Source organism: Sinohyriopsis cumingii, chromosome 2 (assembly GCF_028554795.1).
Source record: "Sinohyriopsis cumingii isolate HCF-2022 chromosome 2, ASM2855479v2, whole genome shotgun sequence".
Classification (NCBI taxonomy): Eukaryota; Metazoa; Mollusca; class Bivalvia; order Unionida; family Unionidae; genus Sinohyriopsis; species Sinohyriopsis cumingii.
The window spans coordinates 148,572,018-148,592,178 of NC_142962.1; the positions used below are offsets into that span (position 1 = coordinate 148,572,018).

The 20,161-nt window shown below is 34.4% G+C and overlaps 1 protein-coding gene across 1 annotated transcript; it reads left to right on the plus strand.

Annotated features, from left to right (window-relative positions):
* Positions 1-318: 318 nt before the first annotated feature.
* LOC149806051 (uncharacterized) lies at positions 319-19,101 on the plus strand. The gene is made up of 9 exons (XM_089937239.1): positions 319-433; positions 6,465-6,628; positions 7,594-7,708; positions 8,764-8,933; positions 9,468-9,592; positions 15,316-15,438; positions 16,996-17,528; positions 17,690-17,814; positions 18,863-19,101. The coding sequence occupies exons 1-9, from the start codon at positions 374-376 to the stop codon at positions 18,927-18,929; spliced, it is 1,482 nt and encodes a 493-aa protein (XP_089793365.1). The 5' UTR covers positions 319-373; the 3' UTR covers positions 18,930-19,101.
* Positions 19,102-20,161: the final 1,060 nt, after the last annotated feature.

Consider the following 20,161-nt stretch of genomic DNA (forward strand, 5'->3'; position numbering starts at 1 on the left):
GCCTCTTTGGTAAACATTCTCTACGTATGTAAAAGATGTAATTAAGAAAATGTTATAGACTTAAGATTTTGTATGTAAATAAACGGGTTGTCTGAGTAAACAAATAGTCTGAGATGGAAACAGTAATGAATTGTTTTCAAGTTACATTATAATTCTCCACAGACTTCTGTTCAAACACCATCTTTAGCCTCTCTGTTTAATTTATCACTGAATGTCCCATAAAACATCAAAAGTCTTAATAAAACATTTTGGGAACTGACTCAAACTTATCATCTATAAATAGGGCCAAAATCATTATCTGATTATATCTTTCGATGATTTCGTTCATAACGGGTCACACATCACTCGGTGTCCTGAAAACGCAGATTTTTAAATGGTTTGGAAAGGAAAGGCTGCGACTATCTTGGTCTCCATCCTTATCACTCTCACTCAGGTAACTTTTATCTTAACAGATGCTGAACAGGATGAAGGTGTATATATTGTCCGGTTCTTTACTCATTATATTCTCTCTGTCTTTTATTTTGTTGTAGTCTGTTTTGAACTTATTAAACGTATAGATTTTGCACATTTGAGCACAGTATTATTTGGGTAGAATTGCCACAAAGATAAATTACTTGAATACGTCCATAAATTGCTGTCAACCCAACGTTTCGAGATACACAAGTTCTTCGTCAGGGGAAGAAACAATTTGCATCCATAAAACAAACATTAGACATAAAAGTAAAGAGAACATATTTCCTTTATCAAGTATCAAACTTAGTTGTTGCAATAAAATAAATATTTACTTACAAATACTGCTTACTTAATTAATCGACTAATAATTAATTACTTAATTATTCATTTAATTAATTAATCATTCGTTCAGTTTATGTCTGGCGAATGTTTAACATTCCTATTTTCTTACTGATATGTATTTGTCATATTTTACTCACATTATTCACATATGATTCGATTGAAATATATTGCTAGGAATTAGACTCAAAACTAATTTATAAAAGGAAAACCATATTAATTGCGACAATTGGCAAAACAATGTTAAATCAAACTTATAATACATGAATGAAATTACCTTAGAAAGCCGTCTAAGATGACATATATTCAAATGGCTGTTAGTTAGATTTTCAAATGGCTTCATGCACAAAAAAAAATGGATAGCATTTGCTGGGCACGAACTGACTTCGTTTTATGTATATTTTTAAATCAATATTATCTGAAAGGTAACAAAATGCAACATATATTTGCTTTCGTGTATGCATGTTTATGCACTATTAAATTACTTAATTAGTTGCTTATTAGTGCCCTTAATCTAAAAACCATGGCATACTTTCATATATACTCTGAGAAAAAAATGAAACATAAGAATAAATCGTTCCGATAGATTATTGATTTTGGGGGTGGGAGTTATATTAAACGTGTTCGCATCTTTCGAAAATATATTTGTAAACAAGACCCCCAAGGATTAAAATTTGATTAAAGCAATGTCTGTTCTTGGTGAAACTGGATGATAAAAGTCTTTTGAGTACATTGTTATATTTAGAAATGTTGCTTGAAAATGTAGTTATAATACAATCGTACTAATAACATTTACAGTCAAGGAAAGTTAAGAAAAATAACTGATCTTATTATAAGCCTCCAAGATGTGTCCTAAATTCGAAAGGATGACGCAACTCGTAGATTACATTTATTAAAGTTATTTAGAACAACAGTAAAATAATATTGTTTGATATTAATGCGTCATCCTTACCTGACAACGTAATTTATATACGGACACTATAATGAAGACAGATCGGTTATAATGATGTATGTCCTCTTAATTAAATAATTTTCAACATTCGCTTCAGAAAGGAAAATCATGTATCTAGTGCTAAAGACACTTAATCATCTAAATGGTAGTTTACACTGTACTAAACACACTAAAACATCTGAGTGGTAATTTACGCTTAAACCATACTTTGGTTACATTTACAAAATACACCTTTGTTGCTGCTGCATTCCGCTGCATGTTTACAATGTGTGCATTAGTTCGCGAGTGGCAGAAGTAGGTGGTAGCAGAGAATGGAATCTTAGTTTCGGTGATAACAAAATCCTCTGCTCAGTTTTTTCTGTTCATCTCCCACTCCCTTGACAGGCTTTTCGCCACATTTTATTGTCTTTATATTGTTCTTTACATATTATTGTGAAACTTGATGGTTCTTTACATGTATGCAAATATAATTTGAGAATTTGGATAACATTATGGGAACGTCGTAGACGATGAAATAAGCATAACTTGAAATAAATAGAGTTGAAAATTAGTAAAGAGGTAAAAATCCATTTGAGAAGAACTTTGAAAGATACGTGATTGAATAGACGCCTGTCAAAATATTATTGTAAATGCTATTCTTGTTCTCCTCGCTAAATATAATAGCAAACTGGTTTCATACGTTGAGTCTCTTCCGTGCGTAAGGAAGCGTTATGCTGGTAGTGCAAGCATGCTTCTGTGATTTCTATAAATTATTTTTCTCAATAATTTGCCTTGCCTCGTAGAGGAAGCTCAAAAACGTCAGATATAATTTTTCACTTTACGGTATGCATCCTTTATGGGCCCCAAGAAACTATATAAGGAAATGTCATCATTACCCCTATCTTGTACCTACCGTTACACAGATAGTCACTTTTCATCATCCGTCTTCGATAGGCCGTCGATCTTGTTTTAAAAAATTTCCTTAAAAATTTGCTCTTTGCATTTGGTGAAACAATTTAATACTGATCTTTCGAGCAGATAGAATTCATATAATCCTCTCGCAACGTGCATATTCAAGGTCAGTAAGGGTCTTATAAATAGAGTGGTTTTATGAAAAGAATGCTAGACGAAAAGTGGTGAAAAGTACTGCAACCAAATACTCAGAACGATGCACGCAAGCGCATTATATCCAAGAGCTAAGATCTGCTTTTTCTAGACTCAACGCTGAATACTTGAGAAGGAAAATGCTCAATACTTGGAGGAACTCGGCTATTTCATCTGTATGTGATCATGGATATACTAATAAATCGAAATCAATCAGAAAGATGATTAGCTGATTAACCAAACTTGCAATGCATGTAAAAGCTGAAATTGGAATTTCAATAGTTTTCTTTGCAGAGAAATGTTAGATTGAAAATTTTCCTTCCGCATATATTTACTGACTAAGAGAATAAAGGATAAACACAAGGACATATAAACGGTATATAAATAACTTAAGTTCAACGACACGGGGCACAGTAAATTCGTTTTATTAAGTTTAACAAGAGTATTGTAAGAGGTACATTGTACACCAGCCATGTGAGTATTAATATACTTACTCTGTGTAAAAACTGTAAACCTTTTCCACCGGACGGATACTCAGGTACTAACAGACGTAGTATCTTTTAATTATGTCACTGTCGCAAAGTGCCATAGCTAGTAATACTACACTAAATAAATTTTTTTATCTGTATTGTTAAAGGAAAGTATTTTCTGGAAACTATTTTCCTTCATTCAGTCTTATGATCTTGACCTTTGACCTATCCACGTTCAAATATAGCTGTGCCTTGTCTTAAATACAAGCCATATACACACTTTGGTCGTAGTTTACGGTACATGACGTCATTAATTTTTTGGAAACCGTTTACCACCTTGAAGTACTTCTGGCCATGACCGTTGACATTTTAACCTCCAATTCAATGGGTACATTCCATGTCTCAATATATAAAGTTTAGTCAAGGCATGTGGCAAGGAACTAAAGTAGGTTTGTGTAAATCGTGTTTCCTTCTTTAAATTGTTTCTGCTTTGACCTTTCTCTCCAAAATGATTAGGTGTCCTCCTTGTCTCGAGTACAAACCGTCTACAGAAGATCGTTGCAATTAGGTAATAAAGAACTTAAGCTGAAATCATCTTTCTTCTTAGAGACACTTCGACCTTAACATTGGAACTTTGGATCCCGCTTATAAACACGTGCCGTTCTTATCTCAAAAGCAAGCCATTTATAAAGTTTGCTCAATGAATCTGCTCTAAACGTCAAGTTATTTTCTGGAAATAGTTTTCCTTTTTTTCAGTTTATTTAACCTTGGTTTTGTTGTTGATTTTTTTAGTCAAAAATTGACAGGCTTCCTACTTGCCCCAAATGCAAGTTACGAATAAGTTTGGTAATGGTATTAGGACAGAATTTTTTAGTACAAGTAACAAGATTGAAAATTCCTCTAAATTGTATTAAGAGTAAGTTTTGATTAAATTGTATTAGAAGTAAATTGATAAATCATATTGGAAGCAATTTTCTACTAAAATATATAGAGATTGAATCCATTTATTTGTGTTGCAATTCTATACTACTATTCAACAAAGATTACGCTATTATGATCAAGTAGGAACCGTCTTATACAAAACATTACTTGTATCTCAGACTCAGCACAAAAAGAGTACATTCATTAGGTTACGTAAATAGTGAACTAGACAGATTCCAAAGATTCCTATAGAGGGCAAATGTGCTGATCTTGCAGAAGTACCTACGTAATAATGTACATAGACTTAGACAATAATCTGTAAGAGACTACGAAGCCTCACTTTGAGATTCTGGCCAACGCAAGAACTAGGAGCCCGCCATATTTGGCGTTGTCTTAAGAAACGGGTATAAAAAGCCCCAGCCACGGGCTGACATCAGTTTTGCTGGCCAGAAGCTCAAACAGACTTTGTCATTGCAGTTCGACCCGTGTACTCTCTCATGCCAAGCTTCCACAACATGTAGCTGTATTTCCAACATCTTCAAGTGACACCTCTTTCAAGAGGATTGAACTTCCTTTCTTCTCTCTCTCTCTCTCTCTCTCTCTCTCTCTCTCTCTCTCTCTCTCTCGGAATCGAGAAACGGATTGACTTAGAGTTTACGAAGCAAATCTCTTCGTAAAAATGGTACATGGAGAAAAACTAGTGCGGACACAAACTAGGGTCAAACGTACGCGCGGACAGCATCTTAGCATAATACGTTAAGCGTCATGGCAGGTGTATACAAATCTTTCAATCAGAGATTAGAAATCTAAGAAAAAAGTTTGTATGATCATTTTGTAAACATGTATAGTCTGATAGAGAGCCAAGCGTAACCTGTTTTATGTGAAGTATTTCTACGAATATATCTTTAAGTAGCATTTTCTTGAAATTTATACACTGTCTTACCCGAATATTGCAATTCAGTTTTGTTTATCATAATTTTTTTACATCTTCAGCACAAGAACTTAAGCAATAGAAAAAACGTCCGGTAGGTCTTTTTAATATGAAATCCAAGCAATAGTAACCACGTCCGGCAGGCGTTTTAATATGAAATCCAAGCAAACATTTGTCCTGAAAAATGCACTCTGGTGCTTCAATCAATTTAAAATGTTGGGTACACGATCTGTTAGTTAATATGCCACTAATTACATTGCAAAAGTAAAGTTTCCATTTTATTATAGCTATACAATCAATAGAAAAGAAAACATTCGATAGATCTACACATGTTCGCCGACATAACGGTGATTATTCCCAAATATTTAACGTTTGTTTACAGGCATAATCTTGGACTTGTTGACCTGATTTTTCTCCTTTTGTTCATAATAGTGGTTTGAGATATATTCATCACGAAATACCTTTGCTACTCTAAATAGTTGCATAATTTAAATAGAAATTAGTGTTTTCGTGCCAGGTACGTTTTACGCAAAGTTCATCATACTGCTTATTGACTTTTGAAATAAACAAATATGCCAGTATTACACGGGCTTATAACAATATAGCAATATAGTTTAAAGAGATTTAACTCAGCAAGATATCATGAATCAGAGTAGAATCCATAATATCTGTGTTACCCATTCCAATAGAAAAACTTATGACATTGGGATGTTTTAGTTCTATATTCTGTACTGTTCTTTTATTTTTTAAAAATGTTTTAAATATGTATTTTCCTTGCTGGCCAGGTTAAGCAATCTGCGAAAGGTAACATATATTCCAAACGGTGTATATTATACCGGGTGTGGCGGTGGATAGAACTTTGCAACATAAATTGCGTACGGACCATTCTTCTCGTTTAGCTGAGAATTCGGTAGATACAGTGTCAAAGATAAAAGGTGCGTGAAACAAACCAAACGACATTGCTGAAGAAACCAATAATATAGATATGGATGTTTGTGCAGAGTTATTACAATAGACAGACACTAAAGCTGGTAAGAGATAAAGGACCACTGGCCCAGAAGACTGTGGTGGAAGAATGTTGGTGACGAAATGAAGGTTCTCAGAACTCGGTGGGCACATGTTATGGATACATTTCTTGTCGCCCATTACGAGATGGAGTTTTATTTTAATTATTTATAATAAAGAAAGTGGTGTCCTTTAGAAAAGAAGATCTTATTTAATTGAATAATATATGATTAGTTATAATTAAATAAATCTAAGAAACAGTATGGAACGCAAGGACCTGAAATGACATTTCCACTAAATCTCATTACAGACAGCGGTTGCTTCCGGAATCATCACAGTTCAGCTGGTAGAATATGATCACCGTGACGGAAAAGATGCAGACGGCAAATGTTGTGAGAGCATTTGGTCCTTCGGTTGTAAAGCAAACGAATGTGATCCATATTTTGATATATGCCTGAAAAACCGCACAAATGGGTAAATTCTTATAAATGTTTACTAGAAAGCAATAAAAAAAATTGTCCTAATTTTGCACTTCTCTTTATGGAATATTTCTGCCATGTTTGAGTTTCGCCTTGTCTGTGTTGCATCCTTGCATTGCCAAAAACTTCAGCCATCATTCGTGTCGTATTTATCTTAAGTGACTAACTTGTGTGACTGGAAAAGGCTTATTTACTGAACAAACAACCTCCTATTTCATATATTGTAATTATTTTCTCCACAATTTGAGGAACAAATTAAAACAACAGCAATAGGAAGCTTGGACTGTGCAGTCTAGCCAGTTTGCACATGCATATTTTGGTGTATACGTGTGGAATATTGTATACCTCATTCTTTAAGGTACGAGATTAAGCAAACAAAATAGTTCATACCTTAAATATGATAATGATGGCTGGTTGATAGGACTCAGGTCACAATTATTTAATACCCAAGAATGTAGTCCCAGTCTAGTTTTCCTCTATTCTTTTCGTGGCTATACAAGCGTTACATTAAACATTATTAGTATTGATTTAAAGGTTATTGTTTATTCTTTAGAACGTTTGAGTTTTATGGTGGGGTTGCCTGTGTGAATTGAATTTTGCCGTCAGTGCACAGTGAGCAATGAGGCATTGATGCTGATCCATTGACCAATTGTACGGTGCTTTGCTTGCAGTACAGCCTCTCACAAGGACAAGAACTTCACTGTGAGTTCATTTTTGAAGGTATCTTAGATTAACATATGCTTTCAAAATAGGACGCAGTGAAACATTCAGAACAAAGAAACAATTGTAGTCACTATCTAGGAAAACAAAATTCTGATTTGAGTTCAAATGTACCTGAGGGTAGAGGAATCTTGATCTGCCATCTGAATGCGGGGCGATACCGAGGGTGTGAGTAGGACGAGTTGGTGACAATGATAATTTAGTTGCAGATTTGCTAACATGTGTCTCTTTACATTACAGCAAAGATGTGTCAACAAAAAACACGGATAGAACCACCGACGTGGGTCACATTCATTTTGGAAACAATATTGGTACAACCACTAACAACATCGTCTTGAATTTTATTGGACCTCTGGTAAACAACTAAGCTCAAAGCAATATTCTTACATGGTATTGTTGATACTCCAGTAGAATGGTAGCTTACACCAATATTTCAGACATGTTTGCTGATTCATTTTAAATTCACAAATTTATCTTTCTGGTTATTTATCTTACGATCGTGACTGAAATATGTTTATATGTATTCCTAATTTATTTTAAAACTGCCGATATTAATCAGATTAAAAAAATCACCAGTGGTTGAATTGCGACAAAATTGCAGGGAAATGTGATAGACCTGTGATATTCTCGAAACCTGGCTGAGCAAGATATCGTCGCATTATTAAAAGAGTGAAAAAGCACAGCTTGGTCCTTTTGTTAACAATCTGTATGAGTTGTTTATATTCCATGTAACTGTCCCAATCATCGCGTATCAAAGTATAAAATAACCCCAATGATCTGTCGATGACTGAAGTTTGTGGAACACGCAGTTGTCAGTTCGCAAGAAAAATACTACAGGTACAGTTACACAGAAACAAAGTTTGAACTGACTCTCTATGTAAAGTTTGAACTGACTCTCTATGTGATAAATTAAAATATGACATTTGTTTTGCTCAAAGCGCAATATTAAGAGATACTTGGCACTTCAAATGTTATTGATGACCCCTAATTTTCTAAAGATCCAGTGTTTTCCTTCATTGGACATCACAAAAATAGGGAAACGGGTCACTGGCACATCATGGGCCAAACACTTTCTCAGTTAAGAATATCCCTGTTGATTATTTCTCTATTTGTCAATATAATTATCGAGTTCAAGACATTTCCATAAATCACTGACTAATATTATTACTGGATGCGTTTTATCTCTTTTTTGTTGGAGAGGGTGGGCATTCGATGAATATTTCGACAGGAGGAACCAATCTTTTCGATTTACCTGATTCAAGGATATTTAGTTTTCATTAACGAAAATATCAAATGTTTGAAAGCAAAGTCTGTATGGATGGTTCCTATATTTTATGGTTATTTATGTAGAGTGACTGACCTGAAAGAAAAGGTTATAAACAGTGATTTACTTGTTTCTTTAACATTCAGAGCGATTTGGATCTAACTATTAAAGTGTTTGACAGTGACAGTGATGGGACTTTTGATAAAAAAGATGATCTGATAGAGATTCTTACCCAGAGAGTGCAGTTGTCACCCACCATGTTCTCACAACAACCATCAGCATTTTCCGACCTGCAATTAAACGGTGCAAAAACGAGGTATGATTGCTACATTTGCCAGGCATCATCATTATCGTCTTCTTTTCCTTTCTTCTTCTTTTCCTTTCTTCTTCTTCTTCTTCTTCTTCTTCTTCTTCAGCATCTATGAAAAGTCAAGACTTATACTTTATGTTCATTAGATATAATTTATTTGATTCCCATATTTGAGAAATAGTGTTAGCATTTGTTCAGATAACGACAACATTATCGAATTCTACTTAACATTTTTTAAAATAATCGTATTTTCACCCTGATTAAAATATGAAGTAAATACGTCTTACAGCTTTGTATCAGTCATATTTCAGAGACAATTAAACATAAACTGGACAAGCACGCACAAAAATTAAAAATCAGTATCTTCTCTCCACCAGTATTTACTGTATCGTGGATCAATTTTTTTATAAAGAAAAGCATGAAATGTATGGTAGCTCCACGGACAATTAATCGTTAATATAGGTTGAGTCTTATATCGAATCTCGCCGTGTCAAAACTTGTACAGATGATAACATCTTAAGCTCTGTTTTTATATTTCAGCATAAGTCTAAGATATCGTGCAGTATGTGACCAGTATTACTATGGTCAGGAATGTGATGTCATGTGCAAGCCACGCCCAAACTATTACATCTGCGATGACCACGGCAACAAATTATGTATTGCAAGTAGGTTTACGCATCCTCGGATTTCTTTGAATTTCTTTTTTTTTTTTTAAATTTTTTAAATTTGAGTATGAGGATAAAATGTTCTTATAACCCAAATATTAACTAACACAAAAATCTGTAAGGTTGGGTTCCCTAAATGTGAAACAAGATATAGCCTTTTAAAACAAAAAAATTCTGAAGAATTCACATATACATAACTAATGATGACATCGCTGAACCACGACAAAATTTTGGCATCTTTGACGTAGAACGGGGAACCAAACGGTATTTTAAAGAGGGGCTTAGAGCATGCGCTACTAGGAAACACTTTGCAAACTGATTTAATCCAGATCGACACGTTTAAATTGTATATCGTTATACAGTCCACGTAAATTAAGTGAATTATTTAATTTATCTTGCCCATTTACTTAAGATCTATTGTGTATTGCTGTTAAAAAGATTTTCAGTTTGTAGGATCAAATGCAGCATATCGTACAAAACATAGCAATTCGAACCTGTTTTCTTGCGTGATAGGATCGGTTCCGGCTGCCGTGAATTTTGAACGCTTTAGGGACGTCTGCTTTACTCAAACATGGGAATTGCACGAGAACAGGGCATTTTCATGTTTAAAAACTCTATGTTGTAGGTATTGGGCACATAATTAAATACCAAATGAGTGATCATGCAAGAATAACGTTACTAGTAGGTAACTGTAGCGCGTTATTTACCAAATAGTAAATGATTGAATTAGCACTGTTAATTACATCTATTAATTACACTTCTACCCGTTTTGTTTTCAATAAATGTTAAATAACTCACTAAAAAATCAACAACATTGTTCTTCAGGTATATACATATGTGCAATCATATTCTGAATATTTTAATGTTGTCGGTGAGAATAGAGGAAAACAAATTCTGCAAAACGCATAGGTAAAACTTCGTAATTTATTTGTACTGTTTTAAGGCTGTTTCAGTCTAACGGTATCGTGTAAATTCAGCTTGAAAGGGTATTTATACGTCTATAAGGTAATAAGCTTATATTCGACAATTGAGTACTTACATATCAAAAGGGTAATATTTTTATGTTTGACTATTGAATACTTTCATCCATACGGTAATATGTTTATGTTGACTATTGAGTACATCCATAGGGTAATATGTTTAACTATTGAGTACTTATATATCCATAGGGTAATATATTTATGTTTGACTATTGAGTACTTACATATCAAAAAGGTAATATTTTTATGTTTGACTATTGAGTACTTATATATCCATAGGTTAATATATTTATGTTTGACTATTAAGTATTTACATGTCCATATGGTAATAAAATTATGTTTGAATTTTGATGAGCACTTACGTATCCATAGGGTAATATATTTATGTTTGACTATTGAGTACTTACATATCCATAGGTTAATATATTTATGTTTAACTATTGAGTATTTACGTGTCCATAGGGTAACATAGTTATGTTTGAATATTGATGAGTACTTACATATCCATATGGTAATATATTTATGTTTGAATATTGAGTAATTACATATCCATAGCGTAATATCATTATGTTTGACTATTGAGTATTTATCGTATGGTAGTATATGTATGCTGTCAACCAAGCGACACTTATCGTCCTAGTTTGTATCATTTGAATTACCTAATTTCCTCATAAATTTCATTGTGATTGAATGAAGAATATCTGTACATTCTATATTTCAAATTTTTTATAGCATATTTTGTCTTCATTTGTGATTTTATTTTCGTTTTTATCAGTTCTAAATGAGAAATGTTTTGACCTCAACCCACAAATATCTTCAACAGGTACACCGTTCAACTTGTCCGTAAAATGCCAGGGAACCTTTTATTTTTTAAATTGAAAGCCAAATATATTGTCTTTTTGGCAATGACTAGTGTCGTAAAACTCTCTGTTATAACTGAAAAGATCTTTGTCTCAACGCACGTGAATACGGAATGATTGTCTCTCTCATGATTGTCTCACTCATGGGTTGTCTCGTTCTATCGAAATATTTGTTTATTAAATTGGTGAAGTCATATCTGTACATCGACTTCTTATTAATTCCAACAGTGCAAGCGTCTGTAAACTAGTTCGGTTAATTTGATCTTTATGTTTTAAAATGGCTAACTCTAAGCTGTTGTTCTCTCTGCAAATTATACATCTTTCTAAGACTGCTAAATTTATTTTGATCTTTACATATTTTAATTGTTTTTATCTTTGCGATTTACCATTTTTAATCGAATAATTCAGTAATCGAATTTAAAAACATCTTTTTCGAAATCATTGTAAGCTTTTTGACTCAATTTCATGTTAAGATCAGTGTGTGAATTTAGTCATAGTTGTTGATCAAACAAGTCAACTTTGTATACGCTCTTTAGTTGCAAACCCAATTGTACATACAGCCTGAAGTTTTTGGAGTGAATAGCATATTTCTCTTTCTTGTTCAATGCAGATAACAGTTTGGGTGGATGACTTTGTACCCTTATAAACATTTATCAATTTCTTCTGTAACTCTGATAAACAATTTCCTCATATTTTTGATATTATTACATATGAACTTTATGTGATTTTGATTGTTCCAAATAAGAACATGAAATTATTGTGCAGTATTATCTTTACTAATCGGTTGCGATTGTCGTAAAACATTTTTAACCCCGCCTTTTGGAAATTTTTGTTTTCAATGAACATTTTGGCCGCCATATTTTGATTTGATTCAAGAATGTATGGGGTAAAAAAATGGTCAAGTTTGTCTGAATATGGCCAATTTACCACAACAGGGGATTATTATGTCATGTATAAAATATCATAACATGAAAAATGGCTAAACCCCAATACAAGAAAAACAGCAACAGCAGGTAAAGCTAAGGGTATTGCTCAGTTCATAACGAGTGTGTAAGTTGGGGTTGGAGGGGAGCAGTAAACCTGAAGCATGGAATCCACCCTATATACAAGCGTGGTTTATTTATTAACTTACAGAAGTAAATAAACTCATCTCTGTTCACAGAAGAATCTGAACATAAACCGGTCTCCAAACTGACAGAAGTTTATCCAACCACTGCATATTTACACGATAAATTTCTGATGCAATTCCGACTCAAAATGAAATTTGTGTACATATTCTGTAGCCTGCTGTTCCAAGTCAAGTACTGCAAATATCCGGTCACAAATACATTACAGTAAATATGGGAAGTTTTGCATCCAGGAAACCATCTTTCAAATGAATATTGCAAGAATGTATGTTTAGTTGTGAAAATGACATGCTAGGTTACGTAAACATGGATCGTCTACTGCATTCTAACTGGTACGGCACCAAACAATGTGACACAACGAGCACTGGACATTCTGTGCTGAAAAATGATTTTGTCTGTGTAAAATGTTCTGTTCATTCGGAAGGACGCTTGTTCTTTGACTTATAGATTGTAAGTAAAGTATAATGTACTTTTAAACGTTAATACTAGTTAAACAATGTTTTCTATTTAAGCACAAAAAATGAAAGGTGCAACGTCTGCCAAAATGAACGAAATTATTCGTTCTTCTTTCATCTTAATAATTTCCACTGAAATAAAAGCTACGTGATAAATAGAATCTCAAATGGGTAATGATTTAATATTAAATTTACGAAACTCGTTGAATAATGTCCAGCTTATCCAAGGCTCGCAAACGCTGGACATTATTCAACTCTTTTCATAAATTCAATATTAAATCATTACTCATTTGAGATGCTCTATATATGCTATATATTGTTCATTTAATATGTCTTTCATCTTCCTCTGCGAACAACATAGATTTTACATTTAGGGATTGAATTCTTCTTACACTAGTTTGCCGTCCTACCCAACGCATCGAAACATACTTTCATACAATCTTCTCTTCTGTCAAATATCGGTTTTACCTCTTATGGACTGATGCAAGTTATAAACAAAACCTTTGTGGCACGTGTTTGGCTTCTATGATATCACATTTGGTACACGTTGCCTCTGGCATAGTTGTACATTGTAAAAGTAGAGTTCTGCTTCGCAGAGTCTCTACCATTGATTCTCAAATTCACTTTTCATATGTAAAACGACCTTTTCAAAATCAGAATAAATAACATGCAGAACATTTAATTTGTGTCGATAATTTGTTTTTTCCGTGATGTCTGTTTATCTGTGATGACACTAATTTTGGCATTTGACTAATCCGTAAGCCTTTTAGACCAGTCAAGCGACATCGTCCATATTCGGAGGCATCATGAAATATGAAGAACATGCAAATATGTCTTTGTTTTTCTATTTCATTTGTTCTAACAGGATTTTTTGGTAAATTTGTTGAACTATTTTATAAACATTTATAGATATGACAAATTCAGTTTTTAATTGGATATCAATTAAGCCAATATGGTATATGGTATATTTAACACAGATTCCGTGGAATAAAAGAAACATTTTGTCACGGGCTGTGTGTACTAAAATATTTATGCATTACATATGAACAAAATGTAATGGTACGTTCCCGTGTAGTGCATTACCCGAGGGTGATTTATATTTGGCTGTGATTATTTCAAAATACTGTGTTCGATTTACCCATTTCTATACGCGGAAAATGCTTTCAACGAAAAACCCGATTGGCTCTAGTTTTCTGCATGTGAGCATTTTCACCACATCCAGGTACTTGTAAATTCTCGTCGTTTTCTCACAGCTCAAAGAGTTTGGTTAGGAAGATCTCAATTTTACGGAATCAATCATGGGTTGTAGAGCCGTTTTTGAGACTAGCAGTCATAGAACTGTGACGAGTTTTGTGAAACCCAGATGCTGCTGCCGATGGTAACGTTGGCTTGGAGTACGGTATTGGTTTACGTGCAGTGAGGGACCAAAACGTCGGGACCAATGGATCTGCAGGGAATAAGGAGGCTCTTGATAATCTTTCGGCAATCTGTGATGGGCGGTCATGTGTGGTGACTGTTTGACCATTCTACGAGAACTGTGGAACCGGACATACATTGTGATCGTCAACATGATGCTACGAGATGCATGTTCAGTTTTGAATCAGTATTAGTCAATATCACTATATGAGTGAAAATCGGTAATATGTGCATCTTATTCGTGGATGAAACATATATCATTAATATTTTTTTAACAAATTCTAGACTTTGATCACCCTAGGTTACATAAACTTACATTGTTCATCGTTATTTAAATTCTATACTTTGATACCCTAGATGATACAATTATGCAATGTTCATATTTGTGTATAAATTCTACACATTGATCATCTATGGTGATATATCCAAATATCAACAATATTTGTTGCTAGGTTCCAAACGTTGATTCTTGTTTGATTACGCACTGAAATCACATGTTCTCATTAGTTCTAGTGAGGGACAATATCATATCCTTTTACGAGCTGATTAACTCGGTGCGCATCATTCTGTTAAATTCATTTTTGGAGTTTAGGCGCATGAGTATGGTGTCAGATTCATTCATCGTCAATTACATTATAAATAAACATCTCATTCATGAAATTGCTTTCATCGTCTTCGCAAAATCCAGTCTCAACCTGGCTTCACCCTGTTACAATCCCACTTATGTCACCATTGTAACATGTGTGGACCATAGAGGTGCTGGGGTACAAGATGGTGGTTACATATGTTTGTTAAGAAAAGCTGAAGACTCGCGTTAGATATGTAGTTCAAATGTGTAGTCAGTGAAATGTCTCACTCTACAAATAAATTATGTTCATTTACTAGACTGGACCGGGCCGAATTGTGACATTCAAACAGACGACTGTTGGTGTAGTCCGTGCCTTAATGGTGGTACATGCAAAGCTGGCAACATGACGTACACGTGCACATGCCTATCTGACTATGCAGGTATGGGGTATCTGTATAAGTCAGAACTAAATCAGTTGTACTATACATTATATTTCCAACGAAATTCATATTAATTCATTTGCTTCATAGTAGTCTTTTCCTATTACATTTTACAGCTATTAATATCTTAATAATTATGTTTTATAATTTAATACTGACATGGAGATGAATTGTTTGTTGTTGTCCACATATTAATATTCAAAATGAAAGTCAATCAAATAAAAATAATTTGAAAAAAATAAATAAAAACAGTTTGAATGAATATGAAACTACATGTATTTATCTAATGAATTATTTTTTCTAGCTTAGATAGTATTTCCAAACAAGTTTAAAGGTTCCGGAGGTAATTTTTTTAAAAACAACTCTCATTAGATATCTATTTTTCTATATTTTAATCCTAAAAAAATCAACTGAAGTCCCAAAAAGTCATATTATTCGAATATTTCTTTAAAATATGCCCAGCGTTGTTTTCACGTCACTACAGAAAATACGAGTGTTCTGAAGGATTTAATTCTGAGTGAAAAGAAAAGGAATTTTACTTACCACCCAAATACAAATGTCAGTCTATGTAAATATATGAATTACTAGCGAGGGGCCGAAAATCCGACGAAAGATAGATTATGAAATATTGCCTCGTCCGGTTCATCTCTGCTACGAGAAATGTAAAAAGAAGCGGATATCTCACAACATACAGTACTCATGCTAGATGTCAAGATAAGTGGATTATGATATAACAATGCACTGTTAAGATGGCTTGTCAGTATGGACAAAGAATTTGTTTATGTAACAATAGATAAATTTCAGTGCATTTTGTATAAAGTTTGCGGCTTCCTTTCAAGGGGCCTCTCAATTTCTCCACTCCAAACCAATGGTTGTATATACAAGTTTAAACGGCCAACAATGCCGCCAATAAAAGGAAAATAATCGCCAGATGGTTTATTTTGCCGCCAATAAGGAAAATAAAACGCAATTTGCGACATTGGCGAAGCCCTGCGCGATCGCTGAATTAACTTTTTACACGTTATTTTTCGTACTTTTAAGAAGAAAAACTTTTTTCGTGTACGAGAAAAAGACATAAAATTTCAGAAGCCACGCAACGATCGTCTTGTATTATTCATACGCGATCTCTTCCCCAAAATGATAATAAACTTTTTACGTTTTTTCCGTACTTTTAAGAAAGATTTTTTTCGTGTACGAGAAAAATACATGTATATGAGACTTCAGGAGCCACTCCATGACCGTGTTATATCCGAATTCTTCGTGTTATAACGGAGTGTGCTATAGCGGGTCACACTGGATAATAGAACCGACCATTTCATAACCAATAAAAACTTCATGGCAGTAGTATGCCTTGTCATTTAAATGTAAATATTTCCAGAGTAATGACAATACTGTCGATGCCAGTGGTTTCACAAATAATGCATTTAAACGAAATAAATGTTATTCATAAAAACATTAATTCACGCTTTTGCAAATTGCTCCCATTGTTCTGTTTTCATCTTGTTTCATCAGCTATAACCGATTTCCATAACAAACGTTTCGAGTGCATTAATTCAGGTCAAGACTGTGAGTTGTCTCTTCCTACGTCGACCACAACAACCGCTTTACATAATATTGCCAGCTCAACAACGAGGACAGAAACTGCTCTACATACTGCTGCCAACTCAACAAAGAGGACTGCTAATGCTCTACATACTTCTGCCAACTCAACAACGAGGACAACAACTGCTCTACATACTAATGCCAACTCAACAACGAGGACAACTGCTATACATACTACCGCCAACTCAACAACGAGGACAACAAATGTTCTACACAATAACAACAATTTTACAACAACAAATACAGCAACAGTCAGATTGCCATTAATGACTCCACTTAAAAAGACAACCATATCGAAGCATTTATTGACGAATACAACCGCATTCCAAATATCCACAAGGCTGCCGAATGTAACAGCGACTTTAACTCCTTTCCGGCAATCTGGGATGCATATAACTTTCAGCACAACCAACAGAATTCTACAAAGCGATTACCAGAAATGGTCTCCCACAATACATATCAACCATGTGACAATTTCCGAGGCAAAGGTAAGTTTTCTTCAAAGAAAACATGCAATTTTTATTACTATGTACTTGCTGGTCTTTCTTAGATTTACTAACATAATTGATCCTACTTCTTCAAATGAACACCGTAACCGCAAAGTTTCGAATCGACCACCACTACAATTACTACTACTACTTACTTTCAGCCGCCCACAGTAAGTATCCATAGGGATCCTGATGTTATGACGCTTTTGCCAATAGTCGGGGGAGCCATTGCAGGAACAGGGGTTCTGCTTGCATTATGTGCCTTGCTTACATCCTTCATGAAAAGGTAAATTGCTTGTTATTAGAATTTCATATTATCATACCACATCTCTTCTCGCATGGAGTATGAATTGCCTCCGACACGTTCCATGGGGAGAAATGTCTTCAGTGTTTAGTTTCTACTTAAAATTTCTAATCACGGATCAAAGCATATTATTAAGGACAATAACCGTTATAACACTTTTTTTTTTCTTCTAAATTGTACGATTCAAATAATATTTAAAGTACAAATCGGTTATATGTATATGACATTGCCGCAAAATATTTACTTCACGGAATAATGGTGTTAACACAGATGCCGGGAAGTTTGATGGTTTGGTCAGTAACTATTTATTACAATATTTTATCGATGGTTGTTGCTGTTGAGTTATGACCAATGATACCCAGCTACATTTAGTTAGATGTGATTAAATATTCAGTTCGTTTGCTTGCTGAACGTTATTTCCTGTAAAATTTTCACTTGACATGAAAAGAGAATGACATCCATGGAGTGAAAATTACTAACTGTAAAAAATGGTGAACTAATTATATCGAACTGTAATGCAAAGGCAGATCTGTTTTCAGACGTAGTGACCTTGATCTTAAAACGCGCGTTCCTTGAACGGATGGTAAAACACGAATCTACCAGAAATGACTTCTGAAAATTTTCTTTTGCAGATCGTTTTAACATTATCCCTTGTTTATAGGTAAACATGGGTCGGGGAAGAATTTCACGGGTTATCTATCATGGATATTTATGAACGAACACAATCGTGTATATTTTCACATTTGCTAGGTAAAACAATAGGCAATGCTTATTATAAAAGAAAGCGTATGAAAGGACTTCATCACATGTTGTAGTGCACAAACTTTGAAGTAATTTATAACACCAGCGAGTGATTCTCGAGTTGATGCTACCAGGTGTTATGCATTATGTGCAGTGTGTATTGCAGTATGTTAGGACGGATGAACCTGCATGTTGCATAATTAAGCCCGTTATAAAAATATTTTTAAAAAAAACGTTTCGTTAATAATGAAGATAAAAAAAATTAAAGAACGTATATTTTTACTTTTAGGAGACAGAACATGATGGCACAATTACACAAAAACAAGGAGGACACGAGGAAGTTAGCCTGGACTTAGACACAGCTTAATACAATGACATTATCTTAGATTAGCCAGTGTTTCCGAGCATACCCTGAAAGACCGTTAAAGTATTATGAGGAAGAAAGCAAACATATAACTTTCAACTTAGCTGTCTTTTCAGTCTAGTTATATTTACAAATGTCGATATTCACTAGTGCAATAAAATTATATATATATATATATATATATATATATATATATATATATATATATATATATATATATATATATATATGTGTGTGTGTGTGTGTGTGTGTGTGTGTGTGGCTACTAGCGCAGTGGACACGTTAATGTCTTGTTCTAAATTGATGATACAACTTTGATAATGTTAGTTTACAATGTGTTAGTAACCAAACCTACTTAGTCGATGCTTTTCCCGCGTTATTAAATTTGGAAAGGTCAGCTCTTGATCTGTATCAAAGGTTCGCGTGTTGGTTGTTTTGGGTTTTGCGCTAATTTCAGCACATGATGAGCTATACATGGCAGCTAGTATATTTGGTGGAGGAAGAATCAAAGAAAACCGAGGGAAGAATTACCGACCTACGGGAAGCTACAAGCAACTATTCCCCCCATACTCATGTTTGGCCGAGCCCAAGACTCGAACCTACAAGGGCATAGGTGAGATCTCAATGATCTGTAAAGGCGAGCGCCTTGGACAAGCATGCCACCCGGGGTCCCACTGTGAAAATTGACAGGGTTTTCTGTAATTATTGAGCACACATGCTTCCTGTTTTATTCATTGTCAATTGTGACTGAGCAACCGGGCTAAATCAAAGCGACTATAATATCCAATCAGTGCCAAAGGCATCGGAAGCTCAGGTGCACAATAAATATCAAGAGACGGTTTGACATGGCCTGTGATTGGATGTGATTCAGTACATTTAGGGTAAGACCACCACACCTTACACCCCTACATCACCCCTCTCACCAAAACACATGGGAAAGTGCGAGGTCCAGGAAACTATCTCGGAGTGACATCTGAAGACTTGATACCCACAAAATCAGCTTCCTCTTACGCTCAGTTTATGGTCCGACAAACCTAAAGACATGGTGACTAACTGATGACCCAAGCTGTAAACTTTGTGGAGACTTGCAAAGTTAAAGCACGTGCTGTCATTCCGCAATGTAGTTCTAACAGACGGTCGTTATCGTTAGTGCCATGACCAAGTGAGTCAAAGCAAAGCTTAATATTGTCTTGGGCAATATAAACAAACATACGTACTCCACCA